The sequence below is a fragment of the Candoia aspera genome, chromosome 1 (genome assembly GCF_035149785.1).
Source record: "Candoia aspera isolate rCanAsp1 chromosome 1, rCanAsp1.hap2, whole genome shotgun sequence".
In the NCBI taxonomy this organism is placed as follows: Eukaryota; Metazoa; Chordata; class Lepidosauria; order Squamata; family Boidae; genus Candoia; species Candoia aspera.
This window is the reverse complement of record NC_086153.1, coordinates 773978-799698: the sequence shown is the minus strand read 5'-3', so window position 1 is coordinate 799698 and position 25721 is coordinate 773978. Positions and strand designations below refer to the sequence as shown.

General features: G+C 57.0%; 1 protein-coding gene across 1 annotated transcript; it reads left to right on the top strand.

Annotated features, from left to right (window-relative positions):
• The first annotated feature begins 1685 nt into the window (after positions 1-1685).
• On the top strand, positions 1686-15283 carry UNC119 (unc-119 lipid binding chaperone). The gene is made up of 5 exons (XM_063295360.1): positions 1686-1958; positions 11274-11387; positions 12562-12664; positions 13672-13844; positions 14929-15283. The coding sequence occupies exons 1-5, from the start codon at positions 1793-1795 to the stop codon at positions 15039-15041; spliced, it is 669 nt and encodes a 222-aa protein (XP_063151430.1). The 5' UTR covers positions 1686-1792; the 3' UTR covers positions 15042-15283.
• The last annotated feature ends 10438 nt before the right edge of the window (positions 15284-25721 follow it).

The following is a 25721-nucleotide window of genomic DNA, read 5'->3' as shown; positions in this document are numbered from 1 at the left end:
CTGCAGGGAAGGGCGTCCCAAAGTCGGGCACCGGAGAAGCTGCTTGTTGCACCTCTGCAGGGAAGAGCGGGTCCTCTGAAGGGGGTTTTAGGAAGGCTCCCCCATCCTGAAGGGGGATGAGGGTGCTGAACCCTGCCTTGGGTGAGCCCTGATGGCGGGGCAGTGGGGGCTCCTGGGCTCCAAACACTGCAAATCCTTCCATTGGGGCACAGTTGCAACTGTACGGAGGATGCCCAGCATGGCCAAGGTTGGGTTTACTAATAACTGAGCGTATTTTATTCCCGTCCTGTTCTCCGGCTTGACTCCATGGCCCCTTTCTCAGACCTTGGGGTATCTAATGAGAGGGGGTCTTTGGCCTAATAGGCATGGCGCTCGTCCTGCCTCTGTGGAGCCTCTTTTCCATTCTGGGGCCTTTGTCGGTTGGGAGGTTCCCCTTTGGAGCTCTTCGCAGCCCCTTTCCCACCGTTTTTTCCTGAGCCACACTGAGCTTTCCTTGCTTCCGAACCATCTCCGAACTGAAAGGGGATCACTGGATCCAACCCCCACCCCTGCAAGAAAACAGACCAGAGACTTCAGCTGTTCCATAAATTTAGCTACTGATGGAGTAATTTATCCGGTTGCCCCTCTCATAGCAGTGACGCTGGGCAGAATACAAATACGAAAACCCAACAGTTGAAAACGAGCCCACGAGGCCCAGGGCAAACGTCGCTCCCCAATCAGAAAGTAGCATCAGCGACAGATTTGTGAGGAAACAGCCGGGTCTTCAGGGCCTCGCGAAGGCTGCCAGTCGGGGCCACCCAAATCGGTGGTGGTGGTGGTGGTGTTCCGTGGGGCAGGCGCTGCCCCACGGAAGGCGCGACTCCGGGGCCCCGCCAGCGGCATTCGTTGCTGGAAGGAAGGGGCCCGGAGCAGGCGCTCCCCGCTGGACCTGTGGGGAAGGCAGGGACGACGGGAGGAGGCGTCCCACAGACAGCCTGGCCCGGTGCCTCGCAGGGCTCCGCAGGTGCAACCAGCACCGGGAAGCCGCACGGAGCAGCGCAGCTAGAGGGCGCGGGCGGGGACGCAGAAGCTGCCTGCGCTGCCACGGCTCTTCCAGGGCGGCCCCGCGTAAAACGCGTGAGGGTGATCCAAATCGAGCCACTATGGTCGGTAAACCGGGATTTACAGCCTAGCATGTCTGAAGCAGTTGCGGTCGAGTCAATAAACCAGGATCAAGCAAGCCGCGGAGCCGCAGTTAGCGACTGCGCTATTGCTGCCAGGGAGGAGGGCGACCCCAGCCGGCGGCTCTCGCGCTCCCTCCACGACGCGAGGCGAGGCGGTCGACCTGCGAATCCCCAGAAGCCACGCCTTAGGGCCACGGCCGAAGTGCGACGGGCTGCTTCAGCCGCTCGCGTGACACTCCGACCGCCCGGCAGGCCCGGCCCTCTGCATATGGGCAGCGGCTGCCTCGTGCCTTCCCCACAAGCGGCCGGCCGCTCCGCGCGGCTGTGGGCGTGGCTCCTCCTCTTAAAAGCCACTCCGCTCCGCTGCAGCTAGGGGGGCCGGTGGGCGGCGCTCTGCACGTGCTCCGGGGCGCCCTAGCCGTCCCTCGCTCCCTCCCGGGGGCGGAGCCGGGCTGGGGGATTTGCGGCCACCAAGGCGCTTAGGGCGCGCGGCCGGGCCTGGCCGAGCGGGGAGGAGCTGGGCCGCGGGGTGCGCGCCGCAGCCAGTCGCTCTCTCGGCGGCAGCAGCACCGGTACCGGTACCGGCAGCTGCCGCCCGCCCGGCGTCCTTCTTCCGGCACCGTCGGGACATGAAGGTGAAGAAGGGGAGCGGCGGCGCAGCGGCCGCGGCGGGGAGCGGAGGAGCCGGGGCGGGCGCCGCCGCCGCCGCCGCCGGCCTGTGCACGGAGGAAGAGCTGCTGCGCAAGGCGGCCATCAGCCCGGAGGACGTGCTGGGGCTCTCCAAGATCACCTCGGGTGAGCCGGCGGGCGGCGGGGCGGCGGGGCGGCGGGGCGGCGGCGGGGCTCCCGGACCCCTCGGCGGGGAAGCGCAGCTCGGGCGCCGGAAGCGGGCGGGGGCCGGGGGCGCTTCCCGCTGCGGGGACCGAGACTGGGCTGCGCTGCGCCTCGGTGCGCTTTTGACGCAGGGCGCGCGCGGCAGTTTCGCCACCGGGGCGCTCCGAGGAGGGACGGGACGGGTTGGGTTCCCGCTGGCCGGAGGCCTCCGCGGCGCGTCTCTCCCGCCGCCTGCCCCCGAGCGCCCCGGACCGCGACTCGCGCCAGCCCGGGCCAAGAAGTTCCTGCCGGCCCGTCGTCGTTCTCGGAGGCGGAGGGGCTCGCGTGGCCAAAGGAAGGTCGGCCGGCCTGCAGCGTCGCGGCCGTTTGGGCGCTCGGAAAGCCGCGCCCCAGCCCCGGAGGGTGAGGCGGGCACCTTGTCAGCCGCGCTCCTGGCCGCCGCGGGAGTGGCTCCCCTCTCTGGGGTCCCCGCAGGCAGGCGGGCTGGCGGGGTGGGGAGGGGACGGCGGACCGGACGACGACAACGAACCGGAGCGCTCTGGGCGTCTCCAAGGTGGGACTTCCCGCTCTTTGGAGATGCTGGCCCGGCTGGGGCTGCGCTCCCTTCTGGGCCCGGGCAGCGCCCTGAAAGCGGCCGGTGGCGCTGCCCTTCCCGGACGAGCAAGGCCCTCTTCTCTGGCAGTCTCGGTTTCTCTCCTCCATCCACACCTCCCTGCTGCGTTGGCACCGCCCGCTTACCCGGGCCAGGGCAAGAGCTCCTTCAGTTGCCTTTGCCTGCCTGCCAAGCTCCTTAGTCTTAACCCGGATTAGTCTGTAGTTCGGGCTTTGCATGAACCCAAAAAATAAGTCAGCAACTGTGCTGGGTGAAGGGGGCCAACAGGACCCACTGTGCAGGGCCTTCCCTGATTGACCCAGTTTCGCAAAGGGAGCATCCACACAAGGAGAGCTAGGCCCTTTGCATCTCCCTCCCGGACCCCATGCTCCATTCCCAGGTGCTGGGGAGGAGAAAGGCTGCTGCAGACGGGTGCCCGGCTGCCTCTGACCCAGACTGATCAGCCTTGCATTTGGGCCCAGGTGGGGGCAAGGGAGGACGCAAAGCCACAGCTGCTTCTGGTTTGGCAGCCTGACATTCTCTGGCCTGGGTGTTCTGCTCTCTAAGCTGGGTGCCCAGGCTTATCCCCCTCCCCCACTGCTGCTGCCCCGAAGCAGCAGTGCCCCCTCCCCATGCAGCTTTCCTGTGGCTCGAGCTCTCAGACGGGCTCCCCAGCCCCACAGCCTGCTCAGCCGAGGTTATTGGGGGGAAGGGGCCAGGAGAGAAGACGACGTGCCTTCCTCCTTTCATTGGAAGACGAGGCGCTTTGTGGAAGGGAGGCACACTGTGCTCTGGGCACGTTGCACTCTTATTTCCTGGTGCGCCTCCCCTTTAGAATCTCCCACCTTCTGACGGATCTCACCGAGGCAAGCAAACCCTTAATCTGACCTGTTGGAATGGCCTTCCCAGAGAACCCAGGGCAGTGTTTCTCAACCTTGGCCACTTTCAGATGGGTAGACTTCAACTCCCAGATTTCCCCAGCCAACACTGCCCTACAGAGCCCTTGCCCCCCAGGAGGCCTCCCAAAAGCTCCGGGCAGCTCCTGGTTGCTGAGATCCTCTGCCTCTTAGGCAGTGCAGGAGAAGGCTTGGGCAGGTGTGGAGGCTCCCCAGCGCTCAGCTGATTCTAGGATGGTTGGGGGGAGGTGCTCACCCGCTGCTGTGCCAGGCCCACTTCAGAGAAAAGCGAGAAGTGTGAGTGTGTTACATAAGGACAGTGTTTCTCACCTCCACCTAAAATCAGAATTTGCTTTCTTGCTTCATTCTGCACGTAGCCCTCCATCCTTGTTCTCCTCTGCCCTGGGGGAAAATGATGTCACCTGGGCCTGTGCCGCTCTGACACCGGTTTCAGTTTGTCTCGTTTGCTGGAGGTTTCAAAGCATATGGCGGCCGTGTGGCTTCTGATGGCTGGCTTTGCAGCCTGGTGGTGCCCAGTCCCATGGGGCCTGCCCTGCTTCCTGGCCCTGCCACCCTGGCCCTCCAGGAGCAAGCCTGAGTGTGTGAACTAAAAGTGCTGTTTGTTGGTGGTGCACACCTTCTGGGGTGGGCGGATGGATGTTGGAGCCCAGCTGATGCACAGCCTTGGTCGGGGGGGGGGGGAGGCAGCCAAGGCTGGTGGGTCATGCAGAGCGGGAAGGGCAGGTGGTCCCGAAGCTGCTCCTGCTTCCCCCGCCCGGCCTTTTTTCCTTGGCAGATCAGCTCTCTATTTCTGGCTCTCTTGTCCTTGTCTCTGAGTTCTGCTAATGAATTTATCTTACCCAAATCCCTTTGAGGGAGTGCGTAATCCACTCAGTAAGAGATGGGGCGGGGGGGGGGGAATCCGCCAGGTGCTGCTGGGTCATCTCCTGGAGCCAGAATCCAGCAGCTGCAAACAGGTGCCAGCGGAGGGAAGCCGTTGCCCAAACGCAGCCTGGGTGTGAGCACTCGCCTGCCTTGCTTTCAGCATTTTGTTGACATACCAGGCTGCCTTTCCAGTTTGGATTTTAGCATACTTGATTTAGCTTCCATTTTACAGATGGGGAGCCCTGAGGGCGGGAACTCAGAGCAACCCAAATCCCGGCTCCTCGGCTGCAGCCGGGCTTGTCCCTGACCCTCAGCAAGAGTCTCTGGGGTGGCCTCTCCCTTGCAAAGCCGGCGGGAGAAGCAGGGACTCGACCACTCAGTCTCCTCTGCCCCGAAGCTACATCTGTCTCAAAGTGGAAATAGCGGTGAAGCATTTCCTGCTTTTGCACAACTTCTGTGCTGCTGTTTGGAGCTGAAAAAAGGTCCCTTCCCAAGTAGCTTTCAGATCAGAAAGATGAAGAGAAGCAGTGACCACGTGAAAGTCTGGCCGCCCAGGACCGCTCCCGGAAAGCCTGTCATGGTCCTGTTGGCTCAGCCGAGTTTGAATTGTGCTGCCCTCCATTTTGGCCTGCCCTCCCTGTCTCCCGGGAGCGAGGTCCCTTGCCCGCCACTCAAAGACCCCGCTCAGCCTGATGGGAGGTGGGAGGTGGTGGCTTCTTTGGCAGAGGAGATGAGCCAGGCCACAGGCAGGAAGAGGAAGAGGAAGAGGAGGGGGCTGGTGGGAGTTGCTGTTGAAAGCAAGCTGGAGCATCCATGCCCTTTGTGCCCACAGCTGGCTGGCGGTTGGCGTATTGCCCTCTGGGAGGGAGAAGAGGATGCTAATTGAGGCAAACTGGCTGAATTGGCACCAGGGCACACCCTGGAGCCTCTGTCTGGGCAAAGCAAATACTTGTAGCTCAGGGTTGAACCATGGAGTCCTGGGTGCTCTCTGAGCCTGGCTGTTTCCTTGCAGACATTTCATGGCCAGGCTAGGCAACACCTTCAGTGCGAGGAGGGAGGGGGTCTTGCTCTCAGTTTATAGACCGTGGCTTGCCCTGCTTGCGTTGCTGGGGGTGTTGTTCTCTCCTTGGGGGTTCCTTGACTGGGCTGTTGTTTGCTGCTGGGTGGATTGACTGGGTTGATAGTTCCTTGATTAGGGTGTATTGTGCTGTTTTGTGGTTCATCTGGTGTTGATCCTAGTGTTGATTTTTGCATATCTGGGTGTTGATTGCTGGCAACGGAGTGTCCTGGTCTTTTGGCTTTTCTACTGTCTCTTTTGAATGGTACGTAAATGTTGTTTACCACTGTGTGTCTGTTGATGGCTGCTTGGTCTGAGTGCCAGGCTTCCGGGAATTCCCTGGCGTTTTTGGATTTGGCTTGGTTTAGGATGCTCACAGTTTCCGAGTTGAAACTGTGGTTGAGTCTGTCCATGTGTTGTGAGATTAAGGAATTCTCATCGTGTCTTCTGACTGCTAGTTGGTGTTCATGGATGCGCTCTGCTGGTCTTCTGCCCGTCTGTCCTACATAGTGGCTGTTACAGTCTTTGCACTGGATGTTGTAAATAACTCCTGTTTTTTCTTCTTGGGCTATTGGGTCTTTTGGGTTGCTTGATATGTTTTGAAGAGTTTTAGTTGGTTTATGTGCTACGGTGATGCCATGCGGTTGTAACAGTCTGTTGGTGGTTTCTGAGATGTTTCTGATGTATGGCAGTTATCCTTTTCATAGTTTCCATTGGTTGGATTGCAGTGGGTTGGGTGGTGAGGCACTTTTTGATAAAGTTGAGCAGGTATCCATTTTGTTGGAAGTTGCTGTGCAGATGATCTTTTCCCTTTTTCTGGTGTTCTGGGTTGCTGCAGTGTGTAAGTGCTCGTCTGAATAATGTTCTTACACAGCTTCTCTTGTGGGAGGTTGGATTGTTAGAAAGAAGCTTCTTCACAGGCTTGGGCACACTGTGAAGAAAAACGGCAGAGATATAAAAGACCGCCAAGCCGTGAAAGGAAAGTTACAGGCCTGTTGCACTGACCAGCTTGTGCTTCCACCCTCCTTGGTTGAGGGAAGAGGTAGAAGCAGCAGCAAAGCAGGGGGAGGAAATTGGCAGGAAGGGCCAGGGTGGCTGAGGTTGCATCAGCAGAAGTACAATTTCCAAATCAAAAGAAATCAGGAGGTGCCTGGTAGCATCTTTTCTGGCTAACAAATTTTATTAAATTTTATTTATTAATTGTATTGACTTTTGTTAATAAATACAATAAATTGAAATATTAAATTAAAATAATTTTTAATTAATAATAATGTGGAGAGAGCTGATCCATAGAATCGCCGAGAATCAGATGCAATTGAACAGATAGCGTCATCATCAATAAAATTTGTTAGCCAGAAAAGGGGCTCCTAGACTCCTTCCGATTTTTCCCTCCCATAGACTAACACGGCTGTCCTGCTACAATATCTAAGGATCAGAAAAGTCCTGGTTCTACTTAGCTTTGTTTTGGTCAGACACCCCCCACCCCGAATCCTGTGTCCAGGGACAAAGTGCTCAAAAGAGAGATGGAGGCCTGAGGAAAGATGGCCAAGGGGAGAGGGAAGCCCTCTTTCAAGATCAGAGAGGGTGTTCCACAGAAGGAGGTCAAAACTTTCTCTCTCTCTCTCTCTGCTTCCATAGGGCAGGACAGATCAGGCAGGCAGATGGACAGGGGACCCTGCGACTGAGGGGGGAGTGGGCACCCCTCCACTGAATGTGTCCAAGCATAGACTGGACAGCTGTTGGTCTAAAGTGCTTTAACTTGAAGGTGGACTATGACCTCAAAGACCTCTTGCAGCCCTAGGATCCTCGGATTGTAATGGTACATGGGAATGACCTTGGGAGAGGGAAGGGAGGGAGAGGTGCTGTCTAGGGAATGATTAGGTAAGCAGGAGCATAGCTTCAGCTGCATAACGGGCAGAGAAAGAAACTCAGAAGCGACCCTCCCCCAGGCTGTAAAAGAGCTGGCAGGAGATTTGTACTTTCAGACTTGCAAGATTGATGTCAGCCTTCCCAAGTAGACCAGAGAGGGAACACGACCAGATGAGCTAATTCTGCTTTATTGTAAGGCTACATTAGCAGAATCTTGCAAGTCTGGAAGTACAAATCTCCCACCATCTCCTTTACAGCCTGATAAGTTAGGGAGGCCCCTTATGAGTTTCTTTCTCTGTCTGTTACGCAGCTGTGGGCTGTGCCCTCTCTTATTTGACTGTTCCCTAAGGCAGCATCTCTCCCTCCCTTCCCTCTCCCAAGGTCATTCCCACATATCATTACATCAGTGCTCTTGAGGATGTGTGTGTGTGTCTTTCTGGGTGCTGAAGCGACTTTGGCTCAGGAGTGGAGAGGCAGCCTGGCATGTTGAAAGGGCTCTGGGCTGGCTCCCAGGAAGCGTCTTGTGCTACTGGTAAAAGGGTTGAGGAGCAGCAGCTGGGAAGGACCCTGTCCCTCGGACAGTGGGTCAGCTTGTCAGGAAAAATCCTGCCCCTTGGAGATGTGGGCTTGAGCCACTCGTGCCCACTAGGGCTGCCTTTGCTGGCCAGGGGCTGCCCTTAGCCAAGGTGGGGTATCTTCATCGCTCCTCTCTTTTGGGCTCTTTTGGGCCTAGTGTTTTAGCAGTCCGGATCGGTGCCAGCTTCTGCAGCTGGAACTCCCCACACTGATCTGGCTTCATCTCGCCTGCGGACCCGGCTGTCCTGGGCCGTCTCATCCAGCTGCAGTCGCCCAGCTGCATGTGAGGACCCGGCCTCCACCTGAACCCTGGCAAGTTGTGGCTCGGGTGGGCGCAGCCTGCCTGGTGCACGGATCCATGGGAGCTGCTCCCGGGGGCAAGTTCCTCTTCCTCCCTGGGTGGCTGAGCTGCTCAGAGCTTGCAGCTGACTCGGGCCTGGGCGGCGGCCCTCACTTCCTCTTCCGGCTTGCTGGCGGAAGACCTGGCCCTCCCTGGCTTTCCTCTCTCTGCTTTGGGGCTGAAAGTAGCACCCCGCCCCCTGTGGCTTTGCCCCCAGTGGAGGCCTCTCTGCCTTCTCCAGTGCCGGTTCTGCCTCCCCGGGAAGGATCAAGGCCGTGGATCCATCCCAGATCTCCAGTGTATGTGGGAAGCGACCCAACAGCCATCCTGCTTGACCGGAGCCCACGTTTGGTTTTCCCGGGGGTAATCGGAGGCCTGGGGGGGGCTGCAGGTGGGGCAGGGAGGAGATGTGTCCCTGTTCCCTGTTTAAGGGATTCGGGCTGGGGGCCAGCACATCATCTTGAGGAGGGGGATTCCCAGGGTGATTATCCGCTGTGCAGGGAGCTGTCTCCTCCTCCCTCAGCTTCCTTGGAGGACCCCTCGGACAGGTTTGGGCCGTGCTCCCTCCTCCGCCATCACTTCTCCAAACTTTGGGCTCTCGGGCCCCTGGCCTTTTCTCATGGGGAAGAGCAGGCTTTGCTGGCTCTCCTGTGCCATTTCCAGCTGCCCCTCTTGTCCCCTTCTGCATTCCTGCCCGAGAGACTCAGGGGCGTTGGCACAGCCAGGGTGAGGCCTGTGCCTGCCAGGTGTCATATCCTGAGGTGTTTCCTCCTCATTCTCCGGCCTGGCCTGACTCCCGGCTCTGCACCACGAAAGGCCCTGTGGGGGGTCTGCCTCCGGGCATCTCGGCACGGGGCCCAGCAGTCCCAGCCTGGGAAGGTGGCCCTTGGAATCCCTCCTCGACAGGCCGAGGGGCTCCTTCCAGATGCCTCTTGTTTCGGCCTCAGCTGGAAGGCAGGATGCCCTCGGGCGTGCCCACGCTGCTGGCTGTTCTCAGCGGAATGGCTCAGATTTCCCCATGGTGCCTGGAGGAGGCTGAGCTGTTGGGGAGACCTGGCCCTGGCACCCGAGGAGCTCTTCCCTCCACCGGGCATCACTGGGGTAGAGCTGCCGACACGGTTGTTATAGCAACTCTGCTGCCAAGGGAGGAGAAGACCGTTGTCATGGCAATGGGTGGGAAGGACTGGCCGATGGCACAAGCTGCTTGTTGGCAGGCGTGGCCGGCCAGGGGGGCACCAGCAGCACGAAGATGGGAGCCGCGGTAAGGAGACTGGGCTCAGACATTGGGGTCACGGCCCAGCCCCTCCAGATGGGCAAGATCTTGCTTGTGAGATGGGCAGGTCAGAGCAGGCAGCCAGGGAGGCAGCGCCCGCAGCTCTTCTGACATCCCCTCCCACAGACTCGGGCATGGGGTGCGTTGGGCTGCATTTCAGCTGTCTTTGTCCTCTTGCTTTTTCCATGTTGTTTTGCTTTTTCTAGCTATCAATCAATGGGGGGGGGGCTTAAAAAGCAGGCCCCAAAGCAGTTGGCAGACAGCCTTGTGCGAATCAAGGCCAATCGGAATGCAAATCTCGGAGTTCAGCCCCCTCTGGACACCGGTTCTCTCTCTTCCCCTGAAGAATTTGCAGTGGGGGAAAACTGCTGGTCTTCTGCACGCGCAGAATCTGTGCCCTCACCATTCTTGTTCTCTTGCAAGTTAGCCGCCCAGAGTCTTACTGAGTCAGACAGCCTCTGAATTGTACAGACAAACCAGACATAGTCCAGAAGCGGCTCAAGATCAGGAGCAGCAGAACTAGCCAAGCAAGCTGGGCTCCTGTAGCCTCTTAAACCACATTCAGTCTGGTTCCTTGAATGAATTCTAATTGCTGGTTCTGCACTGTGCTAAGCCAGAACCAAGTGTAGATTGTGGCTTAGTGTGTGGTGCGCAGTTGCCTCTATCTTACAAAGTCTTTCCAGGTCCTCAGATGTCCGAGCGGGAAAGAACCATGGAGGCTCTCGCAGGGGCACTTCTCAGGGTGGCAAGGCCCACCAGCTTGGGTACCAGCTGGCTATGCCTCCCCGAGGCAGTGGGGCGAACTCTCCAGCAGACAGGCAGCATGGTTTGCATTGCTCCTGGGGAGGGACAGGAAATCAGCCTAGATAGGGACATGTCTAGAATCGTGCCATCTGGAAAACTGCCCCAGGAAGGGGCCGCTCCTGTCCTGCTAAGCTAGATTTAGGGTCTTGGGTCTGTTGGTGCCCATCTTGTGGGCCAGGACTCTCTCAGCTCTTCCCAGCAGACTCTTCCCTTGTTCCCCCGGGAAACGTGCCAGCCAGCTGGTCACCTGCAGAAAAGAGAGGCCCGCTGCCTTGCCCTCTGGAGTTGGGATGGATGTGGTCCCTGGGACCCCAAGCCCTGCCCTCCAGCAGACGGAGGGGAAAGGCTGCCTCTTCCTGCAACTGAAGGCTGTTGCAAGGGGAAGTGGAGAGGCTGAATATTCTCCCTCCACTTGGCCAAGATCTCATCAAGAGCATCCCAAAAGAAAAGCAAGATCAGTGTAGTGCAGGATGGTGACAGGCAAGCATTTGAAAGTCTTAAAGGCAACCTGGTGGGTTAAATGAATCGTGTTTGTTTATACTGCTCAAGGTTGCTCTGCTCTCCTCAGCTACAGGACATCTGCTCTAAGCGTGCATGCCAAATAATAATAATTTATTAAATTTGTAAAAGTCAATTCTTGAAGTTCAGTCAGCCGTTTCTCAGACAGATTGGGAGGGTGGTGTCCGGGTAATATTTGCACACCTTGTTGTTAATGCTGGAGGAACTGATGTTCTGGTGCTGCATAAAAATAGCTACTGCATCGGTGGGCACCAGGATGGTGTGTCTGGCATGGCAGCTGAGCTGGATCACTAACTTTCCAGGTGTAACGGGCTACGGCACCCTGGAGCCCTGATGTAGAGGTCTCTCCCAGCTGCTCAGTGGCAAGTGGTGCCCAAATTAGGATGAACAGGCATGGTGGGCGTGTGATGCGCTGGCCTGCCTGAAGTCTTACTCCCCTTAACTCAGTGACTTTTCCTCCTGCAGATTACTTGTGCACCCCGGAGGAGAATGTTTACAAGATCGATTTCACCCGGTTTAAGATTCGGGATATGGAATCGGGCACGGTGCTGTTTGAGATCACCAAGCCCCCTGCTTCAGGTGAGTTGGCCTCATTTCGCAGCTGGCAAAAAGATCCTCTCTGTGCTCCCCGCCTGCCCTTTCTCTCCCCCCCAACTCCTTTCTCTGCCAACTTTTGATTACCTCCATTCTGGTTCATGCGCCAGGCCTGTGCCAGACTGGAGACAAAATCAACAATACCTCCATTCTTATTCTGCAATGTTTTGAAACTTTCCACTTTTTAAATGAGAAGGGCCAAAAGAAACGCAGCCAAGGAATTACAGTTGCCACTCCTGGATGCCACTTCAGAGCCGTCTGGCTGAGGTGGTGGCATCCTTCATTTTGAGGCAGATGGATTATATGGATTTAAAAAGAAGTGCTATCTATCCGTACATTTTTTTTCTTTGGCCTGCTCTGACTCCCCCTACCCTAAAAACCCTGTTGTCAGCAGAGATCCCCAAATTCTAGCCCTCACTTAAGCACCCCCTCTAATCCTCTGCACTTTCGCTGTGTGCACCCCCCCACACACACCTGCTCCTCTGCTGGCTCTTCTGGGCTCCTTCCAGCCCTACTGTTTGGGAATGGGGTAGCCAAATTTGTGGGCAGATTTGGAAAAGGACCTTTATGGTCCTTTTTCAGATGTTTGCTCTCCTACCTGGGAATAAAAGCCTATTCTCCTCCTTTACTTTACTTTGTTTGGACTTTGACTTGATTTACTGTTCCAAAGGGAGAATTATTTTAGAGTTGCCAAGAGTGTGTTTTGGGAGGGGAACAAGCGTTTTTCCCTGCTAATTTTCTTTTTGTAAAATAAGTTTGGGGTGTCTGTCCTTCATTTGGGTAAACGGAGAAGATGATCTTTCAGCCTGATCCGAAAGATCTTGGCTGGAGCGGCTGATCCCGCTGGCGGTCCTCTGCCTGCCCCATCAGGGCCCCAGGCTTGGGGGGGCTGCTGCACCCCTCAGCTGCCGGTGGGCTCCAGGGAGCCGGGGCTGCTCCTGGGAGGCCATTGTTCACGCCCTGCTGGGCTTCGGCTCTGGTCCCGCGAAGAGGCTGTCCTGGCCCTTCAGTCCGGGGCATGGGGGACCGGCGTCCAGCCAGGCCAGATCAGTACATGGGCTCGCGTGGCAGGGCAGCTTTAAAAAATGCTCCTGGAGGAAAGGGTGAATTTTGGAAGAACCCGACGGTGCATTCAGGGTGCCCTCTTGTCTCCTTCCAGAGCGTGAGCGTAGCGAAAAGAGGGACGTGGACCCCAACGCAGGCCGGTTTGTGCGCTATCAGTTCACACCAGCATTTCTAAGGTTGCGGCAAGTTGGAGCCACGTGAGTGTTGGGCTGGTTCCATAAGTTCTTTGGTTTCCTGCAGGAACGATTGCTTCTGCGGCCCAGGCTCAGGACCCATTTTGGTGGCGGAGCGGCTGGTTCTGTCTCCTTCCGCCCAGCCAGTCTTTCCCACTGTGGTGCCCTCCAGGAGCACCGGACTACAGTTCCAATCACTCCTGGCCAGGATCTGTGTGGCCACCTTGCATCAGCCGTGTTTTCCACTCCAAGGACTGTGGGCCAATGTTGTTTGTGTGGCTGGCACCCAGGAATAAATACGGATAGTCCTTGCTTAACAACCATTGCCAACCACCAGTGATGGTGGTTGGCAACAGTCCTTGCCAACCACCAGTGATGGTTTGTATTTATGACAGTGCTGGAAAAAAACAATTTACAACTGGTCCTCACGCAACCGTTGCAGCGTCCCCACAGTCACGTGATTGCGATTTGGGTGCTTGGCAACCAGTTCGCATTTATGACCATCACAGCATCCCGTGGTCATGTGATCGCTATTTTTGATCTTCCCGGCTGGCTTCTGGCAATCAAAATCAATGGGGAACCACATGATTCACTTAACAACCATGTGGTTCACTTAACGCCCACAGTGATTCGCTTAATGGCCACCATGAAAAAGGTTGTAAAATCCAGATTTGCTTAATGACCGCTTCGCTTAGCAACCAAAATTTTGGGCCTAATTGTGGTCGTTAAGTGAAGACCACCTGTATCAGGAGAGCTGCTGAGAGTTTCCCTGAGTGCTGTAGACCTGCCACCCAGGTTCGGTTTGCAGACAGTGCCCAATTCCAGCCGTGACTGTGAGGGTCCCGCAGCAAATCTCTGCCAGGGATTGCCCCTGCTTGCAGGCTCTACGACCTGGTCTGAACTCTTAGGATGTGGTTTCCAAAATGGGGGCTTGCCAAACGTGGGAGGGAACGCTGGCTTGGTGGGTCTGGAGGCTAAGTAACCGGGAATGTCAGCCTTGCTCCTCCTTCCTTCCTTCCTTCCGGCTGTAGGGTGGAGTTCACGGTTGGCGAAAAGCCCATCAGCAATTTCCGCATGATTGAGAGGCATTATTTCCGGGACCAGCTGCTGAAGAGTTTTGACTTTCAGTTTGGCTTCTGCATTCCCACCAGCAAGAACACCTGTGAACATATCTACGAGTTCCCCCAGCTCTCGGAAGACCTCAGTAAGGGAGGGGGAGGCCGAGGGGGAGGGAGGGAAGAGGGGGCGGTCCTCCCTGCCTCCTCCTGAGGCTTGACCGGGAAGTGCCGGATCCCCAGGCAGGGCTGGAAAGCCGCTGTTGCGGGGCACTTCCCTGGGGTGCCCGGGGAAGCCCCAAATGGCTGAGGCCCCACGACGTGCTAACCAGAGCTCTGCCTCGCGCAGGGTTAGCGCAGCGTGCGAAGCCAACGGAGGCACACCGGAGCAGGGGGTGAACCTCTTAGGGGAAGCGGCCACCTGCTCCAGAACTTCGGGCAGGAATTTTTTCAGGCTGACTCGGAGATGCTGCTGGGATTCAGCGCAGAACCTTACAGCTTGCAAATGGGGTGCTCTTCCCCTCCAGACGTGCTGGGAAAATGTAAATATTTGTCCTGCTCCAGGCCCTGTTCTCTTGCATCCCACCCGGTCCAGCACTGTCCCAGTCAGATCTCCTTGCTGGAGATCTGGCAACAGGCAGTCAGGCTAACAGAGTCTGCTCTCCTCCAAGGCTCGGTTCTCACATTGTGCTAAACCCCAGTGGGCTTTTGGCATGCTGTGTGAATTTGCCGGGTATGCACTCTTTGGCAAGCCATGGTTAAAACGAACCGCAGCTTACTAGACAGGTGGGCCCAGCCTTGATCTTACTGCAGGCTCCCAGGCACATTTTGCTCCCTGATTTCAGTTGGATTTCCTCCCTCCTCAGCTTGCCTAAGATTTGGCCTTCAGTTGCCACCATGACAGTCCTTGCAAAACTGAAGCTGGGCTGAAGAAGGTGGGGCAAATGACAGTTTCAGAAATAGCAGGAAGGTGTGGAGTGGGAGCGGTGGACTCCTGCATCTCCCCCACCCCCCGTTTGCTGGCCTTTAACTCTGTTAATCCTGCAGGGGCTGCTTAGAGCGGAGAGTCCCCCAGCTGTGGAACGCTATCGTGGTATTTTCTGTCAGTTTTGGTGGGCCCGTTTTCTGCATTTTGAAGTGGGGTGTGTGGAGTGGCAGGGCTCCAGCTTGGGCTGCATCCAGCCAAGCCCGCAGCGGCTGAGTCTGCTTCTCTTCCCACGGCTTCTCTTCCAGTCCAGGAGATGATCCTCCACCCCTACGAGACGCAGTCGGACAGTTTCTACTTTGTGGATAGCAAGCTGGTGATGCACAACAAGGCCGATTATTCCTACAGCGGCGGGCCGTGAGCGAGGGTGGGCGCATCCTTCTCCTCCTGGGGGCCCAGCCGAGAGCCTCGACCTGCCGGCCTGGTGCGGAGGGGCAGCGGGACCGGACTCTGTGCAGAACCAGTGTCCTGAGACTGACTAGCTGAAGTCTTTCCTCCCCCACCCCTGGACTTTGGAGGCAGCGTCCCTCGTCCCCTGCCCTCGGGGGGGGGGGAACGTGACGCGATGCTCTGCAGCTGCCGGGCAGTTGAGGCCCTCGCAGTAGATCCGCATTTCCCGATTGTTGGGGTCCTTCTTGTAACCCCTCTGTGCTTTTGGGGGTTATTTTGCTAGGAATTCTACTTCCCCCCCGCCCCCCCGCGCCGGAATGGGATGCCTGAGGATCAGCAGGAATCACGGGAACTCCAGAAGGGCCCCTCGTTCTCAGCTCCGAATGGTCCTTGGGGCAGAGACCTCCCTTGGCTGTGAAAGCAGAGGCCGAGTAGTGTTTGCGGGGGGGAGGGGGGGAGGGAAAAGGGGCTTTGTTGGTTGGGTGCTTGATTGAACGGCTCTGAAATTTTGGCCTGCCCAATGGTCTTTACCGAATCAATGCTTCATTGCAAATGTCCGTTTTGTTCTGGACAAATGCAGAACAGAATCTAGATTGCAGCATAACGTCACCCCCACTTTGGCCTGTGGTGGAAAAACCTGACCTACAAAATGATGGCGCGCTCGGCTCTTTGACCGCCCTGTCCCCCCCACCCCGAAAACTGCCTTGCAGGTTGTTCTAGCAGAGGTAGATCAGATCCCCCGTGGGATCCCCCCCCGGCTATTGCCAAGACCCCTCCCAGTGCTCCTGCCCAGTGCCAGGTTCGGCGGGTGCACCACGATCCTGGCGTTCATCGTGGGAAAGCCTCAACCCCCCCCTTTGACCTCTGCCAGGAAATGGCTTGGGGGGGGCAGCCCATTTTCCCAGGGAAAAGCTAGTGGGAGGAGGAGGGCCCTCCGCGCCCCTTGTGTCCCGAACGCTGGGGCTGCGCTGCCGACACTGGTGCTTTCCTTGGGTTGCAGAGATGCAGTTTGTTTTTGCAGCGCTTCGCCACGGCAAGGCGGCTGAGAAGAGGTTGTGCGCAGCACGTTTCGTCCCCTTCTGTTGGCCTGATAAGAGGCTCATGAAGGCTCTAAAAATAGACACCTTCGCCTGCCTGCCGTTACGGGTCACGGAGACAAAAGACGTGACCGACGGGAAGGAAGAGCCGTCCCTCCTACCCCAGGCCTGCAGCGCCACTCGGCTCGAGTGTCCTCTTTTCCTGCTTAAGAACAGTAAGAAGAAGATGCACCGAAGTGGAAATGCAAAGTCACAGGAAGGCCTAACTTTCTTCCGCACCTGAAGAGGCATTATAAATAAACTGCAATGGAAACGCATCGGGTGGATGACCAAGACTGAGCAGGAGAAAAAGGACACTCACCCTGGGTGGCCGCTTGAACTGGGGCAAGGTGGAACGGCCTCCGGTGGTCAGAAGGCAACGACTGATTTGGGAGGGAACCGACAATTTAGGCCGAGCCGGGTCGTCACCCAGCCTGCGCTTGCTCCGGTCTGTCTTGCTGGTTGGGTATCGGCTAGTGCCAGTGCCCAAATGGTCGAGAGACAGGCTGGAGGTGGGTGGCAACCTCCTGCCCCGTTGGGCTCCTCCTGGTTCTGCCGAGCCTTGGGGCGAACCGAGAATTTCTTCAGGGTAGAATGTAGCCCGAGGGACTGTGCCCCCTACCTTTCGTTCCCCCACTTTGAGAGATTTGCTGGCTCCCAGCGAACTGGCAAGCCTGTTTGTGGCCCTTGGCTTTGCTAGCGGCGGAGACGGATGCAGGGTCTTCAGTGCCCTTGGGCAAGGGAGCCAATGCCCACGGGGGGTGGCGGCTTTCTGGCTGCGCGGGACTTACAGGTAGCAAGGAAATCTGGAGGGGAGGGTTGGTCTCTTGGCTTGGCATCCCTTGAGGGGTGGGGCAGCCTGAGACTGATTTCTCTTGAAGTGGGTGAACCTCTCAGGCCACTGCTGCGGTTGGAAGACTGCCCGCCCCCCGAGTCTGAGACAGCGGAAGCTCTATGATTGATCTGGACTCAGAGCCGGGAAAAGGCGAGCATCTGAACTGAGCGGTCAGGATGCGCTTGGGGAGCATGTTTTCAGTGGGTTGAGAAGGGGAAGGATTGGCCAGCTGTTGTCTCGGGGGAGGAAGTCCCCAATGGCAAATTAAAACAGAGGAAGAGGAGGAGAATGTGGTGAGTTGTGGTTCCCTTCCCCCCCCCCCGAGACCTTTTTGGAAAGCCGTGTCTACATGCTTTCTGAGAATGCTTGCCGCAAAGGAAATCCGACCCCGATGCAAACTGGGAGGCGATCTGGACCCCTCGCTTGGGCTGCGGACTGTGAGGTCTGGGCTGGTTTCCCCCCTCCCTTGCACACAGGGGCGAGGGGGCAGCCGCGCTTCCCTTGGCTGGGCTGCCCCGGGCTGCTTACTGAGCTGCAGAAGCTTCAGGCTGAAAGGGACAGGCAGGAAGCGCAGGAAGGCGGAAGATCCTTGTGGGTCCGAGTGCTGGTGCGGCATCTGTTTTGGCTCCCTCCCCTGCCAGCACCAGAGGTGGGGGTCATAGACTGGTGCCCCACAATGGGGAAGGGGTGGGACCCCGGTAAGCCACTCACTCTGCTTTCTGAAGGGCTGGCATGGCGCACCGTGTGGGTGGTGGGACTGGGGTGCCCAGAACTGCCCAGCTTTGGCTGGCTGGAAATCTCCAGGCTTGAGGCCTCACTATGTCGGGGGTGGGGGGGGGGGTAGGCAAGCTGGGAACCAATCAAGGAGACTCCTGTGTCTTGAAAAGGAGAATAAAGTAGGTCACCTTGGGGAGGGTATCAGTACTGATTTGCCACATCTGTAGCCAAGCGCCTGTTTGGCGTCAAAACTCTCTGATTCACCCTGTCTCAAGTACCTTCAGTGGAGGAGAAAGGCCTTTTGTGAACCACTGTCTCGTACCTGTTCTTGGCAGGGAGCTTCCCTGCAATTCAGGGAGACTTACTTCTGAGCAGGCAAGCGAAGACTGGCACTGCCAGGGGTGTGCAGACTGGCGGTTGGAGCAGCCTCGGGGCTGTTCCGTTGTCAGACCGACTTGTGATCCGAAGGCTGCCAGGGATCTGGCCTCCTCCTGTTCCATTCGCTAACTAGAGAAGGTGGACTATAACTCAGCTGCCACGTATTCTTGTGTGCGCGCGCATGCCTGTGCATTACTTCAACCAGGATACCTTTCTTGCACTGGCCAGTGTGGAGGCTGCGCCTTGGTCAAAGCAGTAAGCCGTAGTCTGTTTCAAGGACTTCTGAGTCTGCTGCTGCTGATTTTGAGTTGTGCGTGTGTCCATTTGGTGGCAGTTGCTATCGGGTTGGTGGCAGATGCTGGCTTTTAGGAGCTGCTTCTGGGATGCTGTGCCTGTAATTTGTGGAAGCCATCAAGGAAAGCTGAGCAGCATTGCCCTAGATTTTGGTGGTGCCCATCGTCCTCCACCATCAGCCCTGCTGGGTCAGGTGGTCACAGCTGGGTTCTGGGGCACCTGGGCAGCCCCAGCCCGACCCCTCCTGGAGGAAACAGCCCAGAGCAAGTGGAATTCAGTCTTGGAGCTGGGCCTTCTCCAGCTGGATGTGCAGATAATCCGGCAAGGGAGGGGGGAATAATTCAGTAAGGATTAAATCTGATGGGCAGGGAAGATGAAAGGTGTGGGTGATCACCAGGGCTCAGATGAAGCAAGGCCAGGCATGCAAAGTAATCTTTATTGCCATCCCAATAAATGGGGATGGGGAAGGTGTTTTAATCCCCCAGATGTAACCTCCTCATGAACAAGGTTTCTCCTTTGAAGTTCAGACATTCAAAATGAGGAAAAGCCACCCTCGAGGCGTCCATTTCTAGCATCCCGTGTTAAACCAATTATCCAAACCAAGTTCTGCTAGTCTGGCCTTGTTTTATTTTGTTGCCATCCTCGTGGGGAGTAAAATTCCCTGTGGCCAGGCTGTGGATGCTGGGCCTTTGCTCGTGGCCGTGAGGCTAGCTGGCAACAGCAACACTGGTTGGATTGGAGCATCTTTACTTGGAACTGGGAAGCAAGAACTTCTGATCTGGCGGCTGCTGTCTGCCGTTTTGGGAATAAGCTGTTTCCAAATCCAGGCTGATTTCTTTGAGAAATGGCTGCTGTGCTCTGGAAGTGTCCCTGCCTTGCTCATTTGTAGCTGAAGGTCACCGAAAGGATGAGCGTGGAGTCCCAAGGGTTTTCTGATTTGGACTCCCAGGGTGCAAGGGGAGCACCTGCCAAGGAGGTCTGGGGGGAGCTTGGCCTCAAATGCAGACTGGCCAATTGCCAGTCTTCCCGGCCATCCTTCCGGACCCCAGGGGGGACTTGGGGTTTAGTCTAGAGCAGCGTTTCTCAACTTGGGCCACTTTAAGACATGTGGACTACAACTCCTAGAATTCCCCAGCCAGCATGGTTGGCTGGGAATCCTGGGAGTTGAAGTCCACACATCTTAAAGTGGCCAAGGTTGAGAAATGCTGCTCTAAAGCATGGTGCTACTCATTTCCAGTGCACCCCCCCCCCCACAATGCAGCCTGTGCCATCCCAGACACACAGCGGCCTCTGGGTCAGCTCCTGGATCAGAGTATCTTCTGCAGAGCTTGACAGAGCTCCATGAGAGACTAAGGGCAATTTTTTAAAAAAAGTTCCTTGAATGAAGCTAGTTTTCCATCCTGAGAGCTTTGCGCCTTGATCAGGGGTTCCACAGCCTGAAAACGTTTTTAAAAACTATTGTAGATTGCAGTCTGTACAGGAGCTTGAGCCCCCTCAGCCTGGGATGGACCCTGCAACTGGATGGTGGTTTAAGGTCTGCTCCTCTGTCTGGTCCTTAAAAGCACAAACAGGATTAAATTGATAAGAGTATTTTCTCTCTCAGGAACAAACGAGTTTGCTCCCTCTGCCCTGATGCTAAACATGTTTACTTGGGAAAGTACCATTTTGTTACAGAAAAGAATAATATATATTTAAAGTATAATAAAAAGCATGTCAAGTTTAACCAGGTATCCTGTGCTTAGAATTTGTGCCATGCGGTCCCCTGGGCTGCATCTCATCCGAGAGAATTTCAAAGCAAATAGCAATTGTTCAAGAACAGAGTAGGATGAAAGCTATGGCCAAGGATATCCTGGGCTGCCCTCACAGCCTGGCCCCCAAAGCATGTGCACTCTTCAAGTGGGGGGCACCAAAGTGCTACCCCCCAACCCTTTGGATAGTGAAGGAGCCCCCAAAACGTCTCCATGCATCTGCTGCTAAGACACGGGAGGGGGGGGATGTCCCGATCCATTTGGGGTGGAATCTGGGGGCCTCCCTCGCTCTGGGCTGGGTGCCAATGCCATTGACAGGGGAGTAGCTGCCGCTCCTCAGCAACGGTGTTCTCGGGGCAGCTCAAATGGGGCTGGCCAGGCTGTGGGTCAGTGCCCTGGGCCAACCTGGCTAGAAAGTGCCACTGATGATTTAACGCGTTGCCTAAATCCCGTTAACTGAGCGGTGGTGGATTAACTGGGGGAAGGGTCTGGCTCTGACCAACTTGCCCCTGGGTGACTTGCGCTTCCTCTCCCCAGGGCCTGCCGCAGGGTCTCCAGGAGAAGAGAACCGGGTGGTCCTGGAGCCCTTCCTGCTGGGCCAGGGGGGCCAGGGGTCCTCGCTGCTCAGGAGCGCTTTGGCTGGGGAGCTGCCTGTCTCAGCCGCTGGCTGTCCTGGGGGCCACTAGCAATTGGCAGCTGTTCTGCAGCCACCGCCACCCCAGGACAGGTCTTGGGGACTGTTGTGGGAGGGGCTGGCAGCACCCCCGGCCAAAGCCTCTCCCCACCTCCCCAGGCTGGCCTTTCCTCTCGAGGAGGCGCCTTTCTGCTCTGAAGAGCAGGGATGGGAGGGGTGGGGCAAAACGGTCCCAGCCACTCTCCAGCCCGCTGGGGCAGCATCCTGCAGGAGAGACGCGTGGCTGCGCACGACCCAGCCCTGCTCTAGGAAGCGGTGTGGGGCTGGGGTGGGCCGGGATCAGGGGCCGGGTCCAGACGCCCCTTGCGTTGGCTCCCGCGTGGCGGCTTTGGGCCACGCCTGCTCCGCGTTGCAGAACCAGCTGGCGTTCGCGGACGCCTTGAACCGTTCACTGACACGGGCGAAAATGGGCCTGACCGGCTTGTGGTTCAGCGGGTGCTGCGGACGTAGCCGCCCCTGGGCTCAGCCCATCCCGCAAGGGGGCTGTGGGAGTAAACGAAGGAAGCCCACCAGGGTCTGGCTTTGAGCCCCACAGGAGACGCCAAGACCAGGTCCCCTGAACCCACCTGCTCCTCGGAGGGAGGGAGGGAGGGAGGGCACGAGGGGGGGGGGAGGACTTAATGGAAGCTGGAAAGAGCCCCCCGCCCAGGTGATGCTGATGGTCTGGAGTGGCACAGCAGGAAAGAACGCCGTTCGGGCAGGAGGGCAGCGTTTGTGCTGAGCAGTAAAGGGCGATCCTTGCTGCTGCTGGTGCAGCCGAGATGGCTTTTGGGGCTCAAGGTGGCTGTTGCTGACCGCCTCCAAACCTCTCGCACTGCCCCTGTACTACTGCCGGTCTTGGGGAAGAGGCCAGACTGTGCCAACCAAACGGGGCAGCAGTCGCTCCCCCCCCAAGACAAAACTGGAGGACAAAGCTTTGTTTCTTGCAGCGCCAGCCATGGCCGCCCCCTCCCCCTGTTTCTAGGGGCATCTCTTTCTGCAAGGGAAAAGGGTACTGTTAATCCTGTAAAATGGGCAGATTTCCCTGGCCAAGCAGCTCACCCGCTGGTGCCAGCAGGCTTCTCATGCCACCTCCGTCCAGCTGTCCCTGTGGCCCACGCTGGTAAGGTTGGCACCCTCCTGTAGGACGACCTGGCGGCCCTCCCCAGGGCAGGCCGGCATTTGCCCTCAAGCAAGTCCTGGAGTGCACTGATTAAGTTCCTGCTTTGGGGGGGTTGCCCAGAAAGAGCCCGTCCCAGCGCTTTGTGGCACCCTAAGGATTTACAGCTCCATGGGCTGCTGTGGAACAGCTTCCTCTTCCAGAGGTGCAGAGGCCTTGCTGCATTAAGGCAGGGAGGGCGTGAGGGCATCACACCGAAATCCTGCCAGCCAGCAGGAGGGGCGGGCGTAGCCCAGAACAGCCCTGGGCATTCAGTCTAGGCCTGCTGCTCCCTCCCAGCCACATGGCCCAGGCTCAGATGAGGTGGTCGCAGATCAGTCCTCCAGGAAAGAGAGCTGGGGCTAGAGAGCAGCTGGAAAGGCCCGGCGCTCTCTCGCAGAACTCGCTGCCGCAGCCCTGGGAACACTTGACTGGCATCGGCTGCCGGACTAACCCAGTCGCACACCGATTCACACATACGCAGATCCCAGGCCAGCAGGGACTCTGAGGGGGGAAATCCTCAGCGGATTCCCATGTATGTCTGTGCCCTGTTTGCTGTGGCCTGATGGTTGCCACTGTGTGTCTGCAGTGCCACAACGGGCAGGGGTCCCTCCCCCCCCCCGGTTTTCCTTCTCGATGGCCAGCAGCCACTTGGAGGTGGGGGGGACCAGAGGAACAAGTCCGGTTTGGGGGGTTCGAAGGGAGGGTGACCACCGGCCAGGCAACCGGAGGGAGTGGGCCTTGAAGCTTTGCCAGTGTCTCTCTGTCCCCCCCCCCCCATTTTGCCTTCCGCTGCAGCAATCCAAAGCACTGCTCAATGGTGTGGGAAAATGGGGCTCCTGCAGAATTTTTGCAGCCTGGATCTGGGAGCCCTTGGAAGGGGTGGAAGAGGTGGGAGTTCCTCAGTGGAAGGGCCACTGTCTGCCAAAAAGATCTGGGCTAAATTCCCAAAGCCCCTCTCGGTAAAGCCCAGGGCAGCAGGGGGTGGGGAATGGCCACGGCAGGGGTTGACTGCCACCAGGCCACCCAAGGAACAAAGCTTGTTCCTTCCTCCTTCCCATCCAGGCGAAGCAGCCTTCTGCTCTGTGGAAGAGGCAGGGTCTGGCGAGTGGGCTGCGTGGTCCAAATCCTGTGCTCACTAACACCCCTCCTCCCCTTCATGCCCTCCTCTCCTGGAGCAGGCAAGGAGCAAGGAATAGCCCACGAAATTGGGGAGGGCAGGAGAGAGGAAACGGTCTGGGCCGGTTTAGCCGCGGCAGACACGACTGGGGGGGACACGAGAGCAGTTATCACACCAAAGAGGGCCTGTTCCCTGCGGCCCTGGAGGGTGGGGGCAGAGTTAGGGGGTTGACACCACACACAGGAGGTTCAGGTGGGACTCCGGGAAGAACTTCCTGGTGGTGAGTGGGCTGCCCCAGAAAGGGGGAGTTCTCTGTCACTAGAGATCTTCAAACAAAGGCTGGACGGTCACTTGTCACCTAGAGATGCTCTAGTGAATCCACACTGGGCAACAGGTGGGATTCAATGATCTCTGAAGTCCTTTCTATGATGAGGCAAAATGTCTAATAGGATGGGCAAACTATGGGTTTCCTTTTTCTTTCAGTTTCTCATGTTTGCTACTTGGTCAAATTTGGGTTTCCACCATTTCTCATTCTTGCAAACAGAACAAATACGGTTTGTCAAACATTGCCATTTTTTAAAATGTTAACTTTGAAATTTCTACTTTCTTGGGTTCACATTTCTCAAATACAAGTATATTGGCCCAGAATTGTTTTTGGAAATAATTAATCTACTATGATGTATCTTTTGCACTGACTCGCTGCTCCTTGCTTTGGGCTGAAGAAGAGCTGCTCCTGCAAGGCTTCCCAAGAAGAGCCACTAGATGGAGGCAAAGGAACAGCCACGCGGGCATCCGTGGCCTCGCCAAGGGGCCGGCCCACCTGGAGGGCATCTTTCCCTTTAAAATGAACTGTGGAAACAGATGGTTTATTAAAACACAACAGAATCTAGAGCGCTTGGAAGTGGAAGAAAACTAGCTATGAGATGAATACCATTTGGAGGGTTTTTAAAAAGGTGAAAACTGGCATTGTTGCATGCTAATAAAGGCACTGTTTTATATGGATTTGGGAAGCCTTTCCTCCTACCTCCCTCCCCCCTTTCTCCGCAACTTTTATTTGCACAGTGAAATCCTTTTCAGGCCCACCCAAAGTGAATCTTACTGAATTTCCTCCCAAGTAAATGGGTCTTGAACTGCAGCATAACTTTGGTGTAAACGCACTTTGGAGATGTGTCTTGCATAAATAATTCATTCCACGATCTTCCAAAAGATTTTGCCCACCTTCTTTAGCACCTTGATTCAAAGCCTGTCTCACACCTGATTATTCTTTGACTTTGTAGGATTAAAATTTCCAGAAGGGTGAATACTTTGGTCAAATGTTCTTCATTCCTAATCTGTATGCTAATAAGAAAATTTTATGAAAATGCTTTCGACACAAATAGTACGGATATGGTTTGTGGGCAGATTCATCTCGTCCACTGACTGCCTTTGGAGCACAAGGTGCTGGGTGTGGGCTACGGTTTTCCTAGGCCACGCAAGCGTGGCTGCCTTCTAGTGCTGGGTCTTCCTCCTGCCAGCCTTCCCCAAGCGAGGGCCCTCCTGGTGCGCTGGCCTCCCGCTTGCCTCGTCGTGGCTGGGGCTCGTGACGCTCCAGGGCAAGTCACCTCTCAGCCCAGCTGGGGAGGCTGACCCTCCACCTCCCCACCCACCCCTTTTCCACCTTCCTGGGCCACTTTTGAAAGCACATCTGAGCACGTGGCTCCTTTCAGAGCACGATTTGAAGGTGGTTTTACAAATGGCGTTGCTTGTAGTCTCAGCCCTTTGTCTGGAGTCCCTGACAATGTTTCAGTCAAAGTGCTTTCCTGATGACCATGCCGGTTACTGGCTTGTGGCGAGCCACTCCTTTGCCCGTGGAAACGTGGGCTGACGCAGGATGGTGCTTTCAAGTGGCCCTTTGGTATGTTGGGAGGATCCGTGTCCCATTGCCGGGAGGCCTTGTGTGGTTTTGCTGGCTGGCATTCAGAGCGCACGGCCTTGTGGGGGATTGCAGCAAAATAGAGCCACAGCCCAGCCCTCTGTCTGCCTCAGTGCCTTAAACCAGAGCAACGGGTTTGGACCCTGGGGGGCTCAGGTAGGCGGGGGCCGGCCCTGTGTCCAGCTCCATGAAGGCGGAGTAGAGGGTGGTCAGCTGCACGTCAGGCAAGTTGTGGTGCTGGGAGCCGCCCGGTGGGTGGAGCTTGCCGCTGCCGTGGGTGGCATCTGCTGGACAGGGAGCCGGGAAGTCCGATGCCAGGCTGTCGTCCTTCAGCACCTCCCAAAGGTTCCCTGCAAGGAAGGCAACACGAGACCCGGTGGAACAGGAGTGGAATGCAAGGACCGGGATCCCCCACCTCTTCCTTCCAGGGAAAGCCCAAGAGGCTGGAGAATCGGAAAGGGGGGCCAGTGGGGCAGGGGAAAAGAGGCGTATTCAGAACCAGCAGGACCTGGTAGCCTGCATTGCCCTCATTCGGGAGCTAAGCACATTTGCTGATGCCCCTTGAGAGAAACAAGTGATGGCCTGGGCAACCCGCATCTGCAGTGCAGAATAAAACACAGTTTCAATTGTGCCCCTGTACCCTGTGGCTGTCCCTGCCCTGGGCTGACCAGATGCTGCCAGGGTTTGGCAAGCCGAGACAGGCCATCTGCTGCTCCCCAGAAACTGGACTTTAGAAGCA